We start from the raw sequence: 23,126 nt of genomic DNA on the forward strand, positions 1-23,126 counted from the left end.
TGGAAACAGCAACCCCCAGAGCAACGTATCAACTCTGTGGTACTACACTGACAGTGGTAGAGAACGAAAAGGACCTGGAGGTAATTTTGCAGGCAGATATGAAGTTCTCTGGGCAGTGCAGACGGGCTGCAAGAGTAGCTCATGGTGTCTTGTCAATGATGTACAGAAATTTTTCTAGCAGGGATAAGGAGGTGATTATTCCCTTGTATAAGGCAATGGTCAGGCCACACATTGAGTACCCTATACAGGTCTGGAGGCCTCATTTCAAGAAGGATGTAGAGCGGCTGGAACGAGTACAGAGAAGGGCAACAAGATTAGTGAATGGAACAAAGGGTTGCTCTTATGAAGAAAGGCTTAAGTTTTGCAAATTACAGTGTCTGGAGACTAGGCAGCGGCGAGTTGATCTGATAGAGGTGTATAAAGCTTTGAATGGTGTGAGGATGCTCAATGCTGATGGGACTCTTCCTCTTGCTGAGAATAATCACCTGAGAGGGCATAAATTCAGATTGAGGAAAGACAGATGTAGGATAGACGTGCAGAAATTTGCCTTTAGCCAGCGGGTAGTTGGTTGGTGCAACAGACTTGCATCCCTTGTCGCGGAAGTTGATAGCCTAAATAAATTTAAGGCTCAGCTGGACAGGTATTTCGAACGAACGGAGGGGTGAAGTGGAAGTGGTTTTCCTTTTTTTCTTTTGGCTGATGCTGCATAAGCTTGCGTCATATGCCTCTATTAATGCTAATGCTAATGCTAACTGGTCAGTAATTGGAATGCTGGTGATGGGAGTAATATGGCACAACCCACACTAGATGGAACCTTGCTGAGAATGGGACTGCGTAGCTGCAGGGCGCTCTGAGTGCCCATGCTAACCACGCTTCATCGGCGACAGCGCCAACAATGGGCACGCGAGTATCGAAACTGGACCTAGAGTGATTGTTTGAAAGAAGGTTATCTGATCAGAAGAATCCCATTTCCTGTTGCACCATGTGGACGTCCGGGTACGTGTTTGTCGTTTACCTGTGGAAATGATGGTGCCTGGATGCACCATGGGATGAAAACATGCTGTGGCGGCGGTGTCATGCTTTCAGAGATGTTCTGTTGGGATAGCCTGTGCCCAGTCATCCATGTGCCAGGTATCCTGATGTCTACCACCTACCTAAACATCTCCACCACCGCAACAGCAGCGACCATGAAATGAATCCTATGACAGCAAAAAAAGAAAAAAATAAAAAAAAAAATAATAATAATAAAAATAAACCCATGATAAGAGGATCACACGAACCGGACCTCACCCAAGAAAGGGCACACCAGATATGTACCTCCTCCGGATGGGCCACAGCCTCACGAGTGACTTTCTACTCAGCTAAATTCCAACCAGCCCAATAAAACCGCAGAGCTTTCTGCATATGCCAGCCATAATGGCAATCGGTGCCGGCGCTCTTGCTGGACCCATCTTTCTTTTCCCCCTCCCTTGGCGGTAGGGGAGGAGGCCGGAGGCTGCCCCTCCTGCCTCCTTCCCTACTCGCCAACCCTGATTTTCTCCTGGTGGGGTATGGGTATGCCCCACTGACTTTTAATGGGGTACTCTTCTCTATTGACCCCCATTTGTTCTGTCTTTCTCCCCCCAATCTTCAGTCTCCTCTCCCTCTCTATCTGCTCGCCAGCGTATACCCCACAGGTTTAATAGTTCCAAATTAAGTTCACTCACATTTCGGTCTTTCAATCTAGCGATCAACCCACGCAAAGGGTTTTTTTTTTTTTTTTTTTTAGGTTCTAGCCACTGAAATCTCAGGAAACTAGGTGGCAGGACCTGCCAGGGTAAACTACAACTACTGGGTACCTGGTCTGCCTCCACGGGGCGAAGTGTGGGCAACGTCGGGCCTCAGCAGGGGTCTGGTGGCTAAATGACCAGAAGAACAACGGTATACGACATCACACACCTCAAGATCCATATACTTTTAAATCTCTGGCCTTTGCAGTGAACTGTATCACACCACAATGTAAACTACGCAGAGATGGGGGAAACCCCTGGTGCCGTTTGATCCTAAACACACTTTATACTTCACTTTACACTTTACCTAAACATCATTGCTGACCAGGTACAACCTTTCATGGCAACAGGCTTCCTCTCTGGCAGTGCCGTCTTTCAACAGGATAATGTGCCATGCTACACCGCTCGGATTGGTTGACTGGTTCTCGGAACATGAGGAAGACTTCCAGGTATTGCCCTGGCCTACAAATTCCCCAGACATCAATCCCATCGAGAATCTGTGGTTTTGTTGGAACAGCAACTATGATCGGCGGCATCTCAACCACGGACCTTACAGCAGTTAAAGGATCTGCTAGTTACCAGTTGGTACCAGATACCACAAGACACATTTAGAAATCTTGTAGCGTCCATGCCTCACTGGGTACGAGCTGTTTTGGCTGCACGTGAAGGACCAACATCATATTATGTAGGTGGTCATAATGTTTGGGCTCATTGGCGTACATATATATATATATACACAGGGTGTCTCAAAAATATTGGTACAAACGTTTAGGGGAGGTAGGTAACATCTAAAGGACTATGAATCGCATAGGAACCCATAACCGGAAACGTCACCATAAGTCGGTAGACGGCGCTGTTCATCAGTTCAGGAGGGGGAAAATTTCGGGTTTACTCATTCAAGCAGTAGTCGCCGCACGAAGAGCATGCATCGATATGCGAACTGTGAGCTGGCAGACATGCACCTATTGTATGTATTAGCAGAGGCCAATGGACGAGCTGCTCAACGAATTTATGGAGAACGCTTCCCAGACAGACATGTACCGGATCACCGTTTGTTTGCACGTGTGCATCAAAATATGTGCGATTATGGGTAATTTAGAGGTAACAGGAGTAGTGCAGGCAGACCACGTTCGACGCGACTCCCGCCATTTAAGAAAGTGTGTTGAATGCCTTCCAGAATAATCCTACTACCAGCACACGTGCCATTGCCTCTGCTTTAGGAGTGTCTCGTTGCAGTGTACAGTGTGTCTGGCACGACGATTCCTTACTCCCCTTCATTGCCAAAGGGTTCAGGTACTGCTCCCCCAAGATCATCCTGCACGTGTGGCTTTTGCGCAGTGATTTCTCCAAGAAAGTGTACAAGACGAATTTTCCAGCCTATGTTTTGGTCACGGATGAGGCTTATTTCACTCGGGAAGGCTTATTCAATCAGCACAATGCTAATGTGTGGGCTCACGAAAACCCGTCCCATGCGGCACAACATCACTTCGCAATATACAGGGTGTCTTCGCAATATACTTGTATAAACAGGGTGTGTCAAAAATATAGGTACAAACGTTTAGGGGGTGGAGGTAACAACTAAAGGAATGTGAATCGCATAGGAACCCATAACCGGAAACGTCACGGGAAAGTAGTAGCAGAGGCACAAGAAGCAGAAATGACACGAGACAGTAATTAGTGGCAAACATTTATTTGACATAATATTAACAATGGAGTACGAGATGAATGCATTTCATGATGTTACAACAGATGCTCGAAGGTTCCACCATATGACGCGATGCATGCGTGACACCGATGCAGCATGGATTGGCGGACACGGTCGAACACACCTGGAGTTTCTTTGACAGTAGCAGCAGCGCAGATGAGTCTCGCCACGAGATCCATTTCCGTCTCCACAGGCGATTCATACACGATAGATTTGAGGGCTCCCCCCACAGAAAGAAATGAAAGCTCGATAAATGAGGTGAGGTGTAGGCCAGGCAACGGGTCCACCATGGCCAATCCACCGACGCCCAAAACTCCTGTTCAAATGATCACGAGCACACCTTCCATAATGGACAGGTGCCCCGTCATGTTGAAACCAAATGTTGCATCTCACATTTGCTGGAACATCGTCATCAAGAAAGTGGAGTTCATGCGGGATGGTAACAGGTATGGGCCGACTAAGCAGTCACCGACCATACTTGCTCACACATTTATTGCGAAGTGATGTTGTGCCGCAATAGGGGCGCACACAATGTGGGTTATCGTGATCCCACACATGAGCATTGTGCTGATTGAATAAGCCTTCCTGAGTGAAATATGCCTCATCCGTGAACAAAACATAGGCTGGAAAATTCATGTCTTGAACACTTTCTTGGAGAAACCACTGCGCAAAAGCCACACGTGCAGGATGATCATGGGGGAGCAGTAACTGAACCCTTTGAGATGAAAGGGTTGTATGGAATCGTCATGCCAGACACATTGTATACTGCAACGAGAAAATCCTAAGGCAGAGGCAACGGCACGTATGCTGGTGATTATTCTGGACGGCATTCAACACACTCTCTTCCATGGCGAGAGTTCGCATCGAACGTGGTCATCCCGCACTACTCCTGTCACCTCTAAATGACCCATAATCGCACAAATTTTGATGCACACGCACAAACAAATGGTGGTCCAGTACATGTCTGTCTGTCTGTCTGGGAAGCGTTCTCCATAAATTCGTTGAGTGGCTCGTTCATTGCCCTCTGCTAATCCATACACTAGATGCATGTCTGCCAGCTCACAGTTCGTATATCGATGCATGCTCTTCGTGCGGCGACTACCGCGCCGTCTACCGACTTACGGTGATGGTTCCGGTTATGGGTTCCTATGCGATTCACATTCCTTTAGATGTTACCTACCTCCCCTAAACGTTTGTACCAATATTTTTGAGACACCGTGTATATATATAAAGGGAGCATTGTATTGAATTTACAGCCTAATAGGGGTATAGATTTAAGTGAGGGGGTTAAATTTTGCACTAGTTCAATTAGGTTATTTTATGGGTATATGTGGTAAGTTAAGTTTGAGTACGGGTGAGACTGAAGGCTGGGGGACCAGAGAGAGATTAGGGGACAATAAAAGATGAAAGGGTATACCTGGTCAGCAATGATGTTTAGGTAGGTGATAGACGTCAGAGTGCTCGGCACATGGATGTTGGGCCCAGGGTATCCCAGGAGAACATTGCCCAAAGCATGACACCGCCACCACAGCTTGCGTTCATTCCATGGTGCACCCAGGCGGCATCACTACCCCAGGTAAACGACGAACACATAACCGGCCGTCCACATGGTGCAACAGGAAATGCGATTCATCAGGCTAGACGACTTTCTTCCAATCAATCACTCAAGGTCCAGTTTCGATGCTCGCTTGACGGTTGTAGGCGCTGTCGCCGGTGAAGCGTGGTTAGCATGGGCACTCAGAGCGACCTGTGGTTACGCAGCCCAATTTTCAGCAAGAATCAATATACTGTGTGTTGTGACACATTACTCCCATCACCAGCATTCCAATTACCAGCTAGTTGCAGCACAATCGCCCTTCTGACCGTACCGATGACGATCAGTGGGGACAGGCCCCACCAGGAGAAGAGAGGAGGGATGGGAGGGAAGGAAGAGCAGTAGAATCCCGTCTACTCCCCCCCCCCTGCCAGTGGATGGGGATTTAAAGAAATCAAGTTAGGGCACCTGGTTTAGATAGCGAAGTGGCGTAAGTTAAGATTCCTAACACTCCGACTGGGGGACTAGAAGGTCATTCCATATATTGGAATTTGTCATCCTTCAGTTGTGTTTCCAGTTCTTCCATTTGCTAGTATGTGTAGCCATGTTTGGTATTTGGTATATTGAGGATCTAATGGTTCCTGGGATTTCTTCCATCTCCGCGTATGTTCTCTGTATTGGTCGGGCCAGAGATTTAAATGTGTGTGGGATATATACTATGTAGTATGTTGTGCCCATTGTTCATCTGGCCTGTTAGCCGCCGGACCCCTAGTGGAGTTCGACGTTACCAATACTAGCCACGGAAAGCCGGCTGGTTGTTACCAGTAATTGAATCAGTACCGTGGCAGGTCCTGCCACCTACTTTCCTGGGATTTCAGTGTCTAGGACCAAAATAAATAAGTACTGCGTGCAGTTCTGAAGGCCTCATTTTAGGAAGGATGTTGATTTGCGTGAGTGTATACAGAGAAGGACAACAAGGTTGGTGAGGGAAATGAAAGGGTACTCTTACCAGGAGAGCCTTAAGTTCTGCAAATTGCAGTGGCTGGAGACTAGGCACCTGTGCGGTGATCTGATTGAGGTGTATAAGGCCTTGAATGGGTTGGGCACGCTGAATTGTGATGGGGTTCTTCCACTTTTTTGATTACGAACCTGAACTGAATAAGGGACATAAATTCAAATTAAGGAAAGACAGGTGTAGAATAGATGTGCAGAAATTTGCCTTTAGCCAGCGGGTGGTTAATTGCTGGAACAAACGTCCATCTGTCGTTGTGGAAGTTGAGAGGTTAAATAAATTTAAGGAGGAAGTGGACAAACATTTAGAGGGAATGGTTGTGTGAATTTTTTTTTGGTTGTGCTGCATAAGCTCACACACTTGCTTTCTTGCCTCACATGCCACTACTACTACTACAACAACGAGGACGTTTTATATTATTCCTCCCTTGTCTTGGTGTTAATTGTCATTCTTCTTCAGCGGTGAATTCTTGTTCACTGAAGTCCAAGTTCAGTGGCCAACTTTTTTTTGCAACGTCTATAACATATTTAAATTTAATATTCTGTTATTTATGAACAATTTGTTTAAAGTATTTTTATTTTGACGATCCAGCAATATATGTGTTTAGCTACGTACAAGGGGAAAAAAATCGTTGTTGTATTTTTCAAATTCGTCATGTACTTATCTCAATTAATTTATTTAAATTAATGACATAATCACTGAATATTTATTAAGAATGAAACGTGGTCTCGTCTTGTAACCCAGTCATTATTCCGTTGATAAGAAATAGTGGGGAATGTTAGGGATTCTGGCGTACCTCGTAGGGATAAGAATTGGTAAATGCAGAAGGTGCTATGCAAGGTGGAGTTATAGCTACCGTAGACCTGAGCTTTAGGCTGCTGTAGTATTGTGTGGTTGTTTTCCCTTGTACAGTATTAGCTGTTATCCCAGTTAATCTCTGTAGAGTAAATAAACCTTTCAGAAAAATGATGTCAAGATCAATACGCGCTGAAACTCGGAGTCGTGCGAAAGATGACATTAAAAGGGTTATGCAAGCCATCGACAAAGTCAGGAAATGGTACGTCAGGGTTATTTTAAGGTGATTTTTTGTCTCTACTAACAATAATATCATTATTTTCCCTCTAATGCAATTTAAATGATTATAATAAGCACAAATTTTAGCTTTCATCGTAGAGGTTAAGACTTCCTTTTCCATTTCTGAACAAATAAATACGATAACAAACTTGTTATTTAATTCTAATGTATTAATGTTTTTTTTTTTTTTTTTTCTGAATTCGTTAACCTGAGATCAATTGACGAATCGCCGGGTGTTTAAATCCATTCACGTGGGTGCAGTTGTATGATATTTTTTCGTGACTTTTTCCTCCATTATAATGTAACTGAGCAGTCATCAGTTACATTATAATGGAGTTTATAATATTTTTTTCTTGTCTGTTCATCCTTGCATTAAAATACTGTAATAGGTAATTAACTCTGAGCCAACTGAGAATTCATAGTTTCAGTTATATTAAAAGGTTTGATTCAACTAGTGGCATTCCGAATTCTGTCAAAAATGCCGGTCACATATGTAAACAAAACTATTTTATCAATAATGGTATTAAAATGAATGAACTAATTTTCATATTAAGGCCTTTCCATTTGCCTTTTGCCTTTAGCCAGCGGGTGGTTGGTTGGTGGAACAGACTTCCATCCCTTGTGGTGGAGGTTGATAGCCTAAATAAGTTTAAGGCTCAGCTGGACAGGTATTTTGAACGAACAGAGGGGTGAAGTGGAAGTGGTTTTTTTTTTTTTTTTTTTTTGGCTGATGCTGCATAAGCTTGCTTTCTTGCATCAAATGCCTCTACTAATGCTAATGCTATTTGTTTTTTATTTTAAATTATTTTATTGTTACTTTGTTTATTTTATGTCGCTGTTTTTATGTCACTGTTTGTCACTTTTTTTATGCACTGTTTATGTCAGCCCCTATAACTATTCCCTGGCTGTCTATTGAAGTGCTATGCTTGTCAATAGTGTCTTTTCTGAGCTTTTGTCTCTGCTCTAGTGTGAACTTTGGCCAACCTATTTTGTCCAGACCTGTGTTCCTTAGCTCCTTGTTTTGACGCAACTTACTGTTTTTTACTTCTGACTGGCAGCAAATAAACAGTTATTATTATTACCAATAAAAATATTTTTGCTAAAATTTTGTTCCAGCATATACAATCTGATATTTGTGGGATAATATTCCTTGCAGGACATCCTTTACTGGCCCTTGCAGTGATGCTTATAACTGAACAGTTTTAACATTAGTAGAGGCCTATGATGCAAGAAAGCAAGCTTATACAGCATCAGCCAAAAAAAATCCTTCCCATTTCACCCATCTATTCACTCCAAATGTTTATCTAGTTCTGCCTTGAATTTATTTAAGCTGTCATCTTCAACAACAGATGGAAGTTTGTTCCAGCAATCAACCACCCACTGTCTAAAGACAAATTTCTGCACATCTATTCTACAACTGTCTTTTTTCACTTTGAATTTACGTTCTCTCAGGCAGTTAGCAGTAGGCGATTAACAGTTATCAGCATCATCTTAACTAAATCTCTACTGTGTAAATAAACAGTATTTGAAGAATACATAAATATTTTCTCCATAATGTAGTGCTGTTGTTATGTTTTTGCTATTATTTGGTTTTTAGGAGCATTAGCAACTAAGGCCATATTGCTCCGGGGATGTGCGGTGGTCATTCCCTGACCTTTTCGCATCCTCCGTATTTGGTGGTCATGGGCTCGAACCCTGGTCTAATCAAGAAGCATGTGCTTCACACTGCTGCTCCTGCCCACCTGGCTATGGAGGCACCATCATAATGTAGTGCAGGGGTGGGGAGGAGTTAATTCTGTAGGCAAATGGCATAACTCACAAGTAACTGTAAACATAGATTGTATATGCTTGAAGGTCACCTTGAGGATCCAATGCTTGACTAATCCCAGCTTGATATGGGATGGTGGAAGCAAGACTTTTTTTGGAAGGAAAAGATTGTTTACTACATTGTGCATGGTAAACTACAACTCTATTCTGGCAGACCAGTTTTCTTCTCTTGTAGTGCTGATCTGTTGTCTTGCTATCTCAGTGGCAGAGAAAGCAAGGTAACTTAGTGAAAGCACCTTACAAAAATCCCAGAAAGAATGCCCACTACCTGAAGTCCCAAGAGGCATCTCATTTATGATCTTTATTGTAAGGTTCCTAGGTACACGCAGGTACCCTACCTTTACAAACCCTTCACGGCACTAAGCCAGGGGTTAACAAACGGCAGAGATATCATCTCACCGGAAATGTAATAAATACATAATAGGATAAATAAATAACATATAGCAGATTGAATTTAGTTAAAAGTAAAATATAATAACAATAATACATCACATTAAAATAATAAAATAAATTAAAATAATACATGACAGTTTTCTAGAATTTAAGTTTCCCTGAAATTCTTGCCGAGCCAGAGCGATCTCACATCAGTTGATGGTTGTGGAACACACGTGCAGATCCACGATGCGCCGTCTGTACTTTTTGTCATCAACAATTTTGCACAGGTAGGCGTCCAAGGACTGAGCTAGATGGAGCTTCTGATAAGAGAGGAACCGATCTTTAAAATGTAACCTCGATGGAAGAGCAAGAAGCTTGGGAGTGGGGCAGAGTGCTGGTTGAGGGATTCTCCAGCACAGTGTCCCAAATGTTGGACGCTGAGATTCTTCCAGCGATCATTTTGATGGTGAAGATTAGTCTTCTTTCATTCATTAAGGCTGCAAATCTGGTTAAATTCGGTGGTTTGGCCATCGGTGTTGTGTAAAGTTGTGGTGGGAGATGACACTTCCAGGTAGCCCACTTCGGGAGCCAGTATTCCACGGCGGTCAATGGTTTGATTGTTGTATTTGCGGCCGAGCCCCACAACTCTACCCCATACAGTATACCTCCGAAGATCATCATCCTGATATACGTTCTTATATTGGTCATATACTTGATCTTCTTTAACACATGCTTCACACTTCTATAGTATTGTTTAATATGAACAGTGTGCAACAGGAATCAATGGATGTATATTCCCATTATGAAGCAATGCTGCTTTTATGTTATCAATCTAAACCTCCAATGTGGGTTCCCCTTTGGACCACGATACATCTATTGTGATGCTTTGGTGTATTGCACATTCATCACAGACGGTGACTGTACCACATTCTGGTATCAGGCCAAATGTGCTAATCATTGGGCAGCATGGGTGCTAATTTAGGTTGATATTCATGTTCTTTTGTACTGTTGAATGAGGTATTCCAAACTCCACAGATTGTTTATGGATTTACTTTAGCAATGATGACACAGCAGCTTCAAATTTGCACTGCTAACCCATGGTTGATAGCCTTGCAATTTTTGTTTATCTTTTATGCCACTTGTTTCAAAGAGTTTGTTCTTATTGTAGGAATGTCTGTTGTGGAGTGGCTTCTTGCCTGAATCAATGTATGTATGTATGTATTAGTAGTAGTGACATGTGATGCAAGAAAGCAAGTGTATGAGCTTCTGCAGAATCAGCCAAAAAAATCAATCAGGTCACCGCACAGATGCCTAGTCTCCAGCCACTGCAATTTGCAGAACTTAAGCCTCTCTTGGTAAGAGGATCCCTTCATTCCCCTCACCAATCTTGTTGCCCTTCTCTGTACATGCTCAAGCAAATCTACATCCTTCCTAAAATGAGGTCTCCAGACCTGTACGCAGTACCCAAGGTGCGGCCTGACCATTGCCTTATACAGAGGGACAATCACCTCCTTCTCCCTGCTAGAAAAATTTCTATATATCATTGACAAAACCCCATGACCTGCCCTGGCAGCCTGTCTGCATTTCTCAGATAACTTCATATCTGACTGCACAATTACTGCCAGGTCTTTTTCATTTTCTACCACCTTAAGTGTAGTACCGCACAGTTGGTACGTTTCTCTGGGGTTACTTCTACCCATATGCAGTACTTTGCATTTGTTAAGGTTAAATTTCAGTTGCCACTTCTTAGCCCATCTGCCCAAATTATCTAGATCCTGTTGCAGTAGCACACTGCCATTACTGTCATTAACAACCCTGCCAACCTTTGTATCATCTGCAAACTTCGACACTAAGCCTGATATACCTTCATCAATATCATTGATAAATATACAAAACAACAGAGGACCCAACACCGAACCCTGTGGGACTCCACTAATAACATTAGTCCACGAAGAGCAGCACCCATTAATTACCACCCTCTGTCTTCTCCCACTCAACTATCCTTTTATCCATTGTAGCAACTTACCCTTAATACCATTCTGCTCCAATTTGTATAATAGTCTTCCATGCGCAACAGTGTCAAAAGCTTTCCTGAAAAACCAAATATATATCAAAATTATTTTTTGCATCCAGTTCCTTTGTAACCACATAATATCCTATCAAATTTGTCAGACAAGACTTTCCCTTAACAAACCCATGCTGTGTCTGAATTATTGCTACAGTCTTGTCTAGATGATCCTGCAATGCAGCTTTAACCAGTGACTCATTAATTACAGACCAGTTAGTTTAACAGAAGTTAAACTAACTGGTCTGTAATTACTCTTGTCACCCTTCGATCCCCCTTTGTGAATTGGGGATACATTTACACATCTCCAGTCCGTGGGTACCTCCCCTGAGTCCAGTGATGCTCTCATAATTATGGCTAAGGGTTTGCTTTGAACCTCCTTTAATAACTGGATAGATCCCATCCACCCCAAGTGCCTTTCTTATGTTTAACTTCAACAATTTCTCCTCCACTTTGCTCTCAGTTATTACAAAATCATTAAGCACTCTGCTACAAGTTGATAACCTTCTGCCATTTTCAAACCCTAATAACTCGTGTGAATGTAGATGGAAAATACTCATTCAGTTTGTTTGCTATCTGAGCAGGATCATCAACAGTCGAACCATCGATATCAAGTGGACCAATCAGATTCATCCCCTTCCTTTTAGAGTTTGTATAATTAAAGAAATCCTTGCTGTTTTTCTTAGCATCTTTTGCCAAAGATTTCTCATAATCCGCCTTCGCCTGCCTAACCGCCTTTTGTGACCTGATTACAGACTAGTTTATATCTGCCATAGGCTTCTGAGTTATATATATATGTGTATATATATAACTATAAAAATTATTTGAAAAGGAAAAGGAAGAAAGAGGGAGACATATGGACAAAAAGCACCTAATGACCATAATTTTATTGTATAGAGATAAAAGTTGTTGAGAGGTGTAAAAAAAAGGAAATTGGGGGAAGACAAAATGGAAAGATGAGAGGAGGTAGTATAGCTACTAATTGAAAAAGTGAAACGCATAATAATAAAAGATAAGATATATTATATATATGCACTTCTTTCCTGTTTGCATTTGTTCACAGATCCAAATATTGGCACCCCATCATTCCAAGGTGTAATTATTTGTATCACTCATTGTTTTATTCATATAATGTGCAAAAAAGAAAATTAACTTATGACATCATACATGTATCCACATTTCAGTTTTAAGGCTTGTCACATCCCCCCATACACATATAACTCTGCTTTACAACCCAGGGTGGGGTTAAGCATTTTTTAGAATTGTGAAAGCACAATATGTGCAAAAGTGTATTTCACACTGGGTTGACAAAAAAAAAAACCCATCAATTTTGAGAGCCTTGCAGAGAACACATCATTGAAAATATTCTTTCTATCTTTGCATTTTTTGTAAACATATCCCCAAAAAAGAACCCCATTTGATGTGGAATTCAGAATTCAAGATGTACAGAATGATACAAAATTACTTCTGTTACGGAAATAAATTTAACATTTCTTGTGAATTTGAATGGGAACAGACTGGATTGTTAATGCTTTCTGAAATATTTTTCATGTTTACAAACTGACTAGAGAGCTTAATATCATTAATTTTAATTCCTTTATTTTTAAAATGAATAACACACTCTTCAACTTTTGATTGGACAGGAACAAAATTACAGTCCTGTCATTCAAAAGTGTTAAACTCAGAAAAAGCTGTATCTATTTCAGTACAAGAAGGAAAACACTAGGCATATTACCAGTAAAAATTTTCAAAAAGTCCATTAACATATTTTCTCTCCTTTACAAAAGAACACAGAAGGTTATATTTTTTCATGACAATAGAATGATGCAGATTTGAACATTGTGGGATCAGTGTTGGGCCCATTGTTGTTGTGTTCGGTATTTATCAATGATATTGATGAAGGTATATCAGGGTTAATGTCTAAGTCTGCAGACGATACGATGTTTGGCAGGGTTGTTAATGACTGTAATGATAGTACGCTACTGCAACAGGATCTGGAAAAGTTGAGCTGATGGGCTGAGAGGTGATAACTAAAGTTTAACATTGACAAATGGAAAGTATTGCATATAGGTAGCAGTAACCCCAGAGTAATGTACCAACTGGATGGTACTACACTCGGGGTAGTGGAGAATGAAAAGGACCTGGGGGTAATTATGCAGTCAGATATGAAGTTTTTCGAGCAGTGCAAAAAGTCTGCAAGAGTAGCTCATGGTGTCTTGTCAATGATATACAGGAATTTTGCTAGCAGGGATAAGGGGGTGATTGTCTCCTTGTATAAGGCAATGGTTAGGCCACACCTTGAGTACTGCATACAGGTCTGGAGGCCTCATTTTAGGAAAGATGTAGAGCTGCTGGAACGAGTACAGAGAAGGGCAACGACATTGGTGAGTGGAACAAAGGGTTGGTGTTACCAAGAAAGGCTTAAGTTCTGCAAATTGCAGCTTCTGGAAACTAGGCACCTGCGAGGTGATCTAATTGTGGTGTATGCCATGAATGGATTGAGCAAACTCAATGCTAATGAGATTCTTCCTCTTGCTCAGATTACGACTTTGGGAGGTACATTATGGCCACAGAAGCCGATGCGCCAACAACTAACTAATAAATAACAGCTCAGATTACTCATCTGAGGTGGCATAAATTCAAATTGAGGAAAGACAATTGTAGAATAGATGTGTGGAAATTCATCTTTAGCCCGCAGGTGGTTGATATTTGGAACAAACTTCCATCTGTTGTAGTGGAGGTCAGCAACTTTAATAAGTTGAAGGCAGAACTATACAAACATTTGGAGTGAATGGATGGGTGAAATGGAAGAGTTTTTTTTTTTTTTTTTGGCTGATGTTGTATAAGCTTGCTTTCTTGCATCATGTGATAAAACAAAGGGTACAGGATTTTCTACTCCAAGAAAATGCATAGGAGCTGGAATTATCATTAACATATATAAAATACATGCAAAATAAAGCCAATGAGATAAGGCATGTGGAAATAGCACAAGATATAGGTGAGTGTTGGCAGTGCATAAAGACTTTTATTTTATTTTTTTGTCTCTTTAGCAACAGGAGAAACAGATAAAATAGTAGTAGTAATAGTAAATAATGCAAAAAGTAAGCTTATATAGATCAGCCAAAAAAAAAAAAAAAAAAAACCACAGTTCACCCATCTGTACCCTCCAAGAGTTTGTCTAGTTCTCCCTTGAATTTATTCAACCGATACACTTCCACAAATCTTGAATGGTTTGAGCATGCTCAATGCCGATGGGATTCTTCCTCTTGCTCAGAATAATCACCTGAGAGGGCATAAATTCAGATTGAGGAAAGACAGATGTAGGATAGATGTGCGGAAATTTCGCTTTAGCCAGTGGGTAGTCGGTTGGTGGAACAGACTTCCATCCCTTGTTGTGGAAGTTGATAGCCTAAATAAATTTATGGCTCAGCTGGACAGGTATTTCGAGCGAACGGAGGGGTGAAACGGAAGTGGTTTTTTTTTTTTTTGGCTGATGCTGCATAAGCTTGCTTTCTTGCATCATATGCCTCTACTAATGCTAATGCTAACAACAAAAACAACAACAGATGGAAACCTGTTCAACAATCAACCAACCACTTGCTGAATGCAAACTTCTGCATATCAATCCTGCAACCAGCCTTCCTCAACTTGAATACCCCCTCATGTGTAGTCACAGCAAGTGGAAGAATGCTATTAACATTCAGCTTACTCAGTCCATTCAAGGCTTTAAATACCTCAATCAGATCTCCCTGCATGTGCCTGGTCTCAAGATGCTGCAATTTGCAGAACTTTCTTGGTAAGAGTACATTTTTGTCGCCCTTCTCTGTACTTGTACCTGCAGCATCACATCCTTCTTAAAATCAGGCCTCCAGTTCTGTATGCACTACTCAAGATGTGGCCTGACCATTGCCTTATACAATGGGATAATCACCTCCTTATCCCTGCTAGCAAAATTCCTGTATATCATTGACAAAACCCCATGAGCTGTCCTGGCACATGTCTATACTGTTCAGAAAATCTGAAATTTCATGACTGACTGCACAATTACTCCCAGGTCTTTTTAATTCTCTACTACCCTGAATGTAGTACCACACAGTTGATAAGTTACTTTGGGGTACTGGTACCCATGTGCAGTACCCTGCATTTGTCAATGTTAAACTTCAACTGCCTTATCTCAGCCCATTGACCCAATTTTCCTAGATCTTGTTGCAATAGCTCTCCCTGATGACTGTTGTTAACGATCCTGCCAACCTTTGTATCATCTGTAAACTTAGACATTAAGCCTTCATATACCATCATCAGTATCATTGATAAATGTTGAAAACAACAATGGACTTGGCACTGAACCCTGGGGAACTCTATTAATAACATTAGTCCATGAAGAGCAGGTAATAATGACAAACACTTTGATATTTCCATGATTAGAAGTAGCTGTGGAAATTCCAGTTTGAGATTTTTGTGTTTAGACCCAATGGCAGAAATAACAGCATATAATTCAAATTGCACTGTTAATTATTATTATTATTAGTAGTAGTAGTAGTACTGGTATATGATGCAAAAAACCAAGCTTATAAAGCATCTGCCAAAAAAAAAAAAAAACAAAAAAAAACCACTTCCCATATCACCTGTCCATTCCCTCCAGTGAGGCCCCCATTTTAATTCCTTCGATGGTTCACCCTTCTTCATGCCCTCATATACCCCAATCAGAAACACTGAGTTTGCACCTAATTTCCTCATATAGTACCTCTTAATGTTTGCTTTCAATTCAGTTTATACACATTTCATCACTAACTTCAAAACAGTCCATTATCTTACAATTGGAATGATGTGATTGTGATATAACAAAATAATGAATGCCATGAACTTTGTCTTTTTATACTTTCTCAGCATCTCATAGTAGAAATTTGTTTTTTTAGAGATCTATTGCTTCCTTATTCATTTTACCTGTTCTAAGTTCTGATCTCATTGATGTCCATTTCCAACTACAATCTGCCAAGCCCTACTTACTTTTCTTGACAAAGTCCCAATTATCAATTGAGATGAGCAGTCCCAACTACTCATTTCAGTTTCCCAAACTATTTACTATACGATTCTTTTCACTTCAAAGGTGGTACTTGTGCTTATGTCTGCTCTAATATTCCTTGTCAGACATCCTAATTTGAAATTAGGATGTTTGACAAGGATTATCAGAGAATGAATGAACATAATGGGATAGAGATTTAAGCCTCTGGCTTAAATCTCTCTACTCCATTATCTCAAATTCATCTGTTGCCTATATCATTCTGCCAATTCCACTGATCACTTGGAACTCTTTGATTTATTTTCTTTGAAACTTGACTTTCTTCCAGTATAACTTTTCTAAACAGTAAGGTGATTTTTAATGTTCACAACTTCAGTTGGCTTTAGTTTTCTAGTTATATGGACAACTAGAGATGCTGAGGCTTTTGCAATTAATAATGACCTCACACAGCTTGTTCATTTACCTACCAGAATACCAGACAATACTAACTACACACTGAAAACAACCTTGTGTGTAGTTAGTATTGTCTCATTTTGCATTGACAACCCTCAAAGGTTGTTGGTGAGAAAAATGTCATATTGTCAATGTTATATGGAAAAATGTCATGTGGTCAATGTCATGTGGTCCTCTAGGCACTCCAGATCACACATTCACCTTGATGATAGTTTCTTCTCCGGTGGAGCCTTTCTCTCTCTTTCTCCTTCTTGCAGGCACATGCGGTCATTCTCGGCCTTGTTTTCTTTGGCATTACAGTAATGTTTCTAACATAATTGTCATATTTCTAATCATCTTTTCCTTGGTTACTGTTTTAAATCTTCCATTCCAAATATTTGTTAAGATCATGTCAGTGAAATTATTCTTGTAGGGATAAAATATCCTTTATTCCACATTCCATTCTAAAGTCATCCCTTATCAAAACTTTTGTTTTCCAATAAATGTGCTAAGGTTATTCAAGGTAAGATAGTAGCATATCACAGTTGGCATGTATCCAAATCTCCAGCCTCATTTTCTGTCTCCATTAAAGCTAATATTTGTAAAAGAGTTATTTATCAATTAAAGCTTGATTTCGAACAGGCTACGAGTAGAGAATGCTTCTTGTCCAACTGGTAGCCAAGCATTCTGACACCTTGCCAAAGCTATTGGTTGCAACTTCTATCTATTAATACTTCACCCTCTGTTACAACTTGATGCATCCTCAGCTAAAAACAAAGCTGACTTGCTAGCATCCTATGTTTCTTTAAATTCTTGTATCAACAATCTTGGTAAACCACCTGTCACAACCAATACATTCTTCTCATTGCCTCTTATGGTTTTTGGTAGGAAGATGTTAAATAAGCTTGGTTTTTTGCATCATATACCGGTACTACTACACTAGAGGAAGTCTGAATAATCCCGATGCCAAGAAATCTCCAAGTTCTCAAAACCTGTTCATTTGTTCTCATAACCTGTGCTTGCTCCAGTTCTGGTGGAGCAAGAATACTTACTTATTCCACTGATGTTTTTCCTTATTTAGCTAGTTCCCAATAAATTGTGACAAATACCTCTCTTCCAGTTATTACCCCTTTGCTCTTACCTCTATTCTTTCTAGAGTAATGGTGAAATCCACCAACTTCCAACTCTTAAACTATCTTGAAACCTTCCATCTGACCAATGATCAAAGATATAGATTCTGTTAGTATTGATCCATTGGTGAAAATTTTTCTCATGTTATTTATCCTTGGACATATTCAGTGGAAAAGTTTGGTGAAACTCATGCAGTTGCTCTTGATAGTATTTGGCACAAAGGTCTTCTTAATTGAGCATAAAGGTCTTATTTCTCTCTGAATGCTCAATGCAGGTAGATGGTACTCTGTCTTGTAACTTCTCTACTAATGCTGGTGTTCCCAGGTTCTGTTCTTTCTCCTACTCTTTACCTCTTGTATATTAATGACCTTCCACTGGCTGGAAATCCTGTCTATAGTTTTGCTGGTGATAGCACACTGTATTCCATCACCACCATCCAGTTTGATAAACTTTGTCCAAGAAGCCTTAACTTCTTGAATAATCACTACCATTTCCTTAAACTGCAGGTATTTCTTGCAAAAAAAGAGTATACTGCTCTATAGTGGTGAAGAAAACTTACCTCAATCCTTTTAAAACTCAATTCTGCCTTATTTCTTGCAAAAAAAGAGTATACTGCTCTATGCTCATCTTCAGTAACACAGATTTTTAGACAAGATCACTCATCTTTATTAGGGATTATTCTGACTTTTAATCTGTCTTGGCAGAAGCATATTACAAATATTGCTGCTTCTGCTTCAAAAGAATGGGTTTTCTTTTTAGCTTTCTACTTTTTGTTCTGAACTACTACTTCTACACAAATTCCAAATCTGTCCTACTATGGTGTATTGCTCTGCATCTGGGGTGGAAGCAATATTCCATTACTTTATGGAGCAGAGAAGTGGACACCAAGAATGGAAAGTCGGAAAATTTTGAGATGCAGATGTGGGGGGGAGGGACAGAAAAGATAAGGTGCGTTGATAAAGTGAGAAATAAAATCACAGAAAGCAGGATATTCTAAGTAGTAGTAGTAGTGGCATGTGATGCAAGAAAACAGGTGTATGAGCTTATGCAGCATCAGCCAAAAAAAAAAAAAAAAAAAAAAATCACACCATTCCCTCCAAATGCCTGTCCAGTTCCTCCTTAAATTTATTTAACCTATCAACTTCCACAACAACAGATGGAAGTTTGTTCCAGCAATTAACCACCTGCTGGCTAAAGGCAAATTTCCGCACATCTATTCTATATCTGACTTTTGTTAATTTGAATTTATGCCCCCTTAAGTTTGTAATCTGAACAAGTGGAAGGATCCCATCAGAATTCAGCGTGCTCAACCCATTCAAGGCCTTATACACCTCAATCAGATTACCGCTCAGGTGCCTAGTCTCCAGCCACTGCAATTTACAGAACTTAATCCTCTCTTTGTAAGAGGATCCCTTCATTCCCCTCACCAATCTTGTTGCCCTTCTCTGTACACGCTCAAGCAAATCTACATCCTTCCTAAAATGAGACCTCCGGACCAGTACGCAGTACTCAAGGCACGGCCTGAGCATTGCATTATACAGAGGGACAATCACCTCTTTTCCCTGCTAGCAAAATTCCTATATATCATTGACAAAACCCCATGACCTGCCCTGGCAGCCTGTCTGCATTGCTCAGAGAACTTCATATCTGACTGCACAATTACTCCCAGGTCTTTTTCATTTTCTACCACCTTAAGTGTAGTACCACACAATTGGTACATTTCTCTGGGGTTACTTCTACCCATATGCAGTACTTTACATTTGTCAAGGTTAAACTTCAGTTGCCACTTCTTAGCCCGTCTGCCCAAATTATCTAGATCATAGGTTCCCAAAGTGGGCGGTACTGCCCCCAGTGGGCGCTGAAGCCTTCTAGGGGAGGCTATAGTGGGTTCAGAAGCAATTGGGGGGGCATTCAGGCGGTCTAGCTCGGTGGCTCCTTAAGTGAACGCCTGCATACGTTGCTCCATTACGTTATTAGAACAGTCAACAAGATTAGAAGCAATTCATTGAGTGACAGATTGTTTAGCCAACTTTGTAATGAAAACGATGAAGATTTCAATCGTTTGCTTCTTCACACAGAAGTTCGTGGGCTTTCAAAAGGTATTTGTCTGAATCGATTTTACAATTTGTTTGATTCAGTACTATAGTTCCTAGAAAACAGAGACGATGGATTGCGTGCCAACCTGATTACATCCAAAAATGACATTGCTTATTTGACAGACCTCTGTAAAATATTTAATGAAATCAATCTACAATTACAAGGTGATGAATGGAATTTAATTAAAACAAAAAACGTTATTATCGCTTTTGTGGAGAAACGTCTTCTGTTCACGTGGAATCTAGGCCGAGGGGAATATAGCCACTTTTCAAATTTATTAGCAGTGTCTCTCAAACAGGAAGATTTACTTACATACTGCCAACACTTGGAAGTTCTCCATGTTGATTTCAATGAGTGATTCAAGGATATTCTAAACATGAATATACCAAATTGGGTTCTAGATCCTTTCTCACATGTAAACACAGCAGGATCATCAAATTTAGAAGAGGAACTCATAGAACTCACAACAAATGAAGAACTAAAAATAAAATTCAAAAGTGCATACCAAGAGTTCTGGCTTCAGAAATCAATACCGACACTGTACCCTAGATTATGGGAAATAGTGCAGAAATTTTTAATTGCATTTCCATCTTCTTATTTGGCTGAGTGTGGGTTTAGTGCTGTAGAAAATTTACTATCTAAGAAAAGGAACCGATTGCATATAACTGAGCGTGGCAATTTACGACTGTTTTTAACGAAAGTTGAACCCGATATTAACAAACTTTTAAAAATGTATCAGGCTCATCCTTCACATTAATTTGTTATTTTTTCTTTGTATTTTTACTTTGTAAGTTCGAAATAAACAATTTTCTAATACATTTGATGGTGTTTTAATTATTACAATAAGATTCTTACTAATGTAATACAATCTCTTAATATGTATTCCGAATTTTCATATTTAAACCATTGTATGAAACTTCACATTAATTTGTTATTTTTGCTTTGTATTTTTACTTTATAAGTTTGAAATAAACAATTTTGTAATATATTTGATGGTGTTTTAATTATTACAATAAGATTCTTACTAATGCATTTGCAATCTCTTAATATGTATTCCAAATTTTCATTTTTAAATCATTGTATGAAACTGTACATAATGTTATTTGAGCATACACTTTACAATCTTTACATATGGGCTATGTTTCATCAAAATCGGTATAGCAATAACTGTGTTCAAGATGAAGAACATATTGGCCACTACTTTTTCAATAATTTAACGGCATAAGCAGTAATGTATCATTAGTTGCTATTTACGTTGAAAATATCAAACGGCTTGAACGCGGAAAACAGTTATAATGGGGGCGTTACGAAATTTATGTCTTGCAAAGTGGGCGGTGACCCGAAAAAGTTTGGGAACCTATGATCTAGATCCTGTTGCAGTAGCACACTGCCATTACTGTCATTAACAACTCTGCCAACCTTTGTATCATCTGCAAACTTAGACACTAAGCCTGATATACCTTCATCAATATCATTGATAAAAATACAAAACAACAGAGGACCCAACACCAAACCCTGTGGGACTCCACTAATAACATTAGTCTACGAAGAGCAGCACCCATTACTTACCACCCTCTGTCTTCTTCCACCCAACCATCCTTTTATCCATCGTAGCAACTAACCCTTAATACCATTCTGCTCCAATTTGTATAATAGTCTTCCATGCGCAACAGTGTCAAAAGCTTTCCTGAAATCCAAATATATGATATCAAAATTATTTTTTGCATCCAATTCCTTTGTAACCACATCATAATATCCTATCAAATTTGTCAGACAAGACTTTCCCTTAACAAACCCATGCTGTGTCTGAATTATTGCTGCAGTCTTGTCTAGATGATCCTGCAATGCATCTGTAACCAGTGACTCCATTATTTTACCCGGCACAGAAGTTAAACTAACTGGTCTGTAATTACTCGTGTCACCCTTCGATCCCCCTTTGTGAATTAGGGATACATTTGCACATCTCCAGTCCGTGGGGACCTCCCCTGAGTCCAAGGATGCTCTCATAATTATGGCTAAGGGTTTGCTTAGTTGTTTTTCCACCTCCTTTATTATAACTGGATAGAACCCATCCACCCCAGGTGCCTTTCTTATGTTTAACTTCAACAATTTCTCCTCCACTTTGCTCTCAATTTTTACAAAATCATTAAGCATCCTGCTACAATTCACTAAAGTATAACTTTGCAGAGTTTAAATAAGCCAAGTCCTACTCAGAAGAATGGCATGTCCCCTGCATTTACACTTGCAGCCAGTGTCAAAAGCTTGTGTTGCCCACTGTACAATGTGTCAGCTGCTCACTTAGCTTTGAGGCTTGCTGTGTGAATAATTTTTTGAAATTGCCAATCACATCTCGGAGCATCACGCAGCTGTCAATTAAAATGTAATTCCAAGTGAGGTGCTAACCAGCAACGATGATGTTATGTTTGGCCCTGCATGATTAGGTCAGAAAACAGACTGCCTGATACTGGAGAAAACACTCGGAGAGTTTGAAAATGAGATAATAGCCTGCCAACACGGTTCACCTGCCTTTGCAATACTTATTGCTGGTGTGAATGATGATATTGGGACACAGTCCCCCATAAATGATAGTAATGATGCTATTATCAAATGGCACCTTCATAGCCAGGTGGGCAGGAGCAGTAGTGCGTAGCACATGCTTTTAATTTGGTGTATTTATTTTGTGTATTTTGGTGTATTTATTTGGTGTATTAATTTGGTGTATTTATTCTTTACTCGGCCTTGTAATTGCATAAAAGTATCGGTAAAGGTTTCCACGTGTTTCAACTCCGCTAACCGTTCGTAATTTTCCCGCCTTTGTGATACGATATACCGTACTAGATAGCGTTAGTTGAACTTCGTTAGCAGTTAAATTGTACGTTTAAATAAATACATATAACGACTTAGATTACAAACGTAATATAATTAATTTTATTTAACATAATTAATTATACATATAACCACTTAGGTTACGTAACATAAATAATTAGTAAAAACAAATAATTAATACATAACTTGATACGAAAGTTATATAAAGGGATTTCGCCGATAACACTCGTTACTGAAACGTAAATATTTCGTAGATAAC

The 23,126-nt window shown here is 40.0% G+C and overlaps 1 protein-coding gene across 2 annotated transcripts in view; it reads left to right on the top strand.

The window, feature by feature from the left end:
• The first annotated feature begins 6,845 nt into the window (after positions 1 to 6,845).
• The window catches only part of BCL7-like (chromatin remodeling complex subunit BCL7B-like protein), a 71,725-nt gene continuing 55,444 nt past the window's right edge, over positions 6,846 to 23,126 (top strand). For both annotated transcript variants that reach the window (XM_090390350.1, XM_090390349.1), the window contains exon 1: positions 6,846 to 7,077. In XM_090390350.1, the coding sequence (XP_090246476.1) occupies positions 7,032 to 7,077 (46 nt within the window). In that variant the 5' untranslated portion in view covers positions 6,846 to 7,031. The remainder of the gene's footprint in view (positions 7,078 to 23,126) is intronic.

Source organism: Mastigoproctus giganteus, chromosome 2, assembly GCF_048544385.1.
Source record: "Mastigoproctus giganteus isolate SK-2022 chromosome 2, ASM4854438v1, whole genome shotgun sequence".
In the NCBI taxonomy this organism is placed as follows: Eukaryota; Metazoa; Arthropoda; class Arachnida; order Uropygi; family Thelyphonidae; genus Mastigoproctus; species Mastigoproctus giganteus.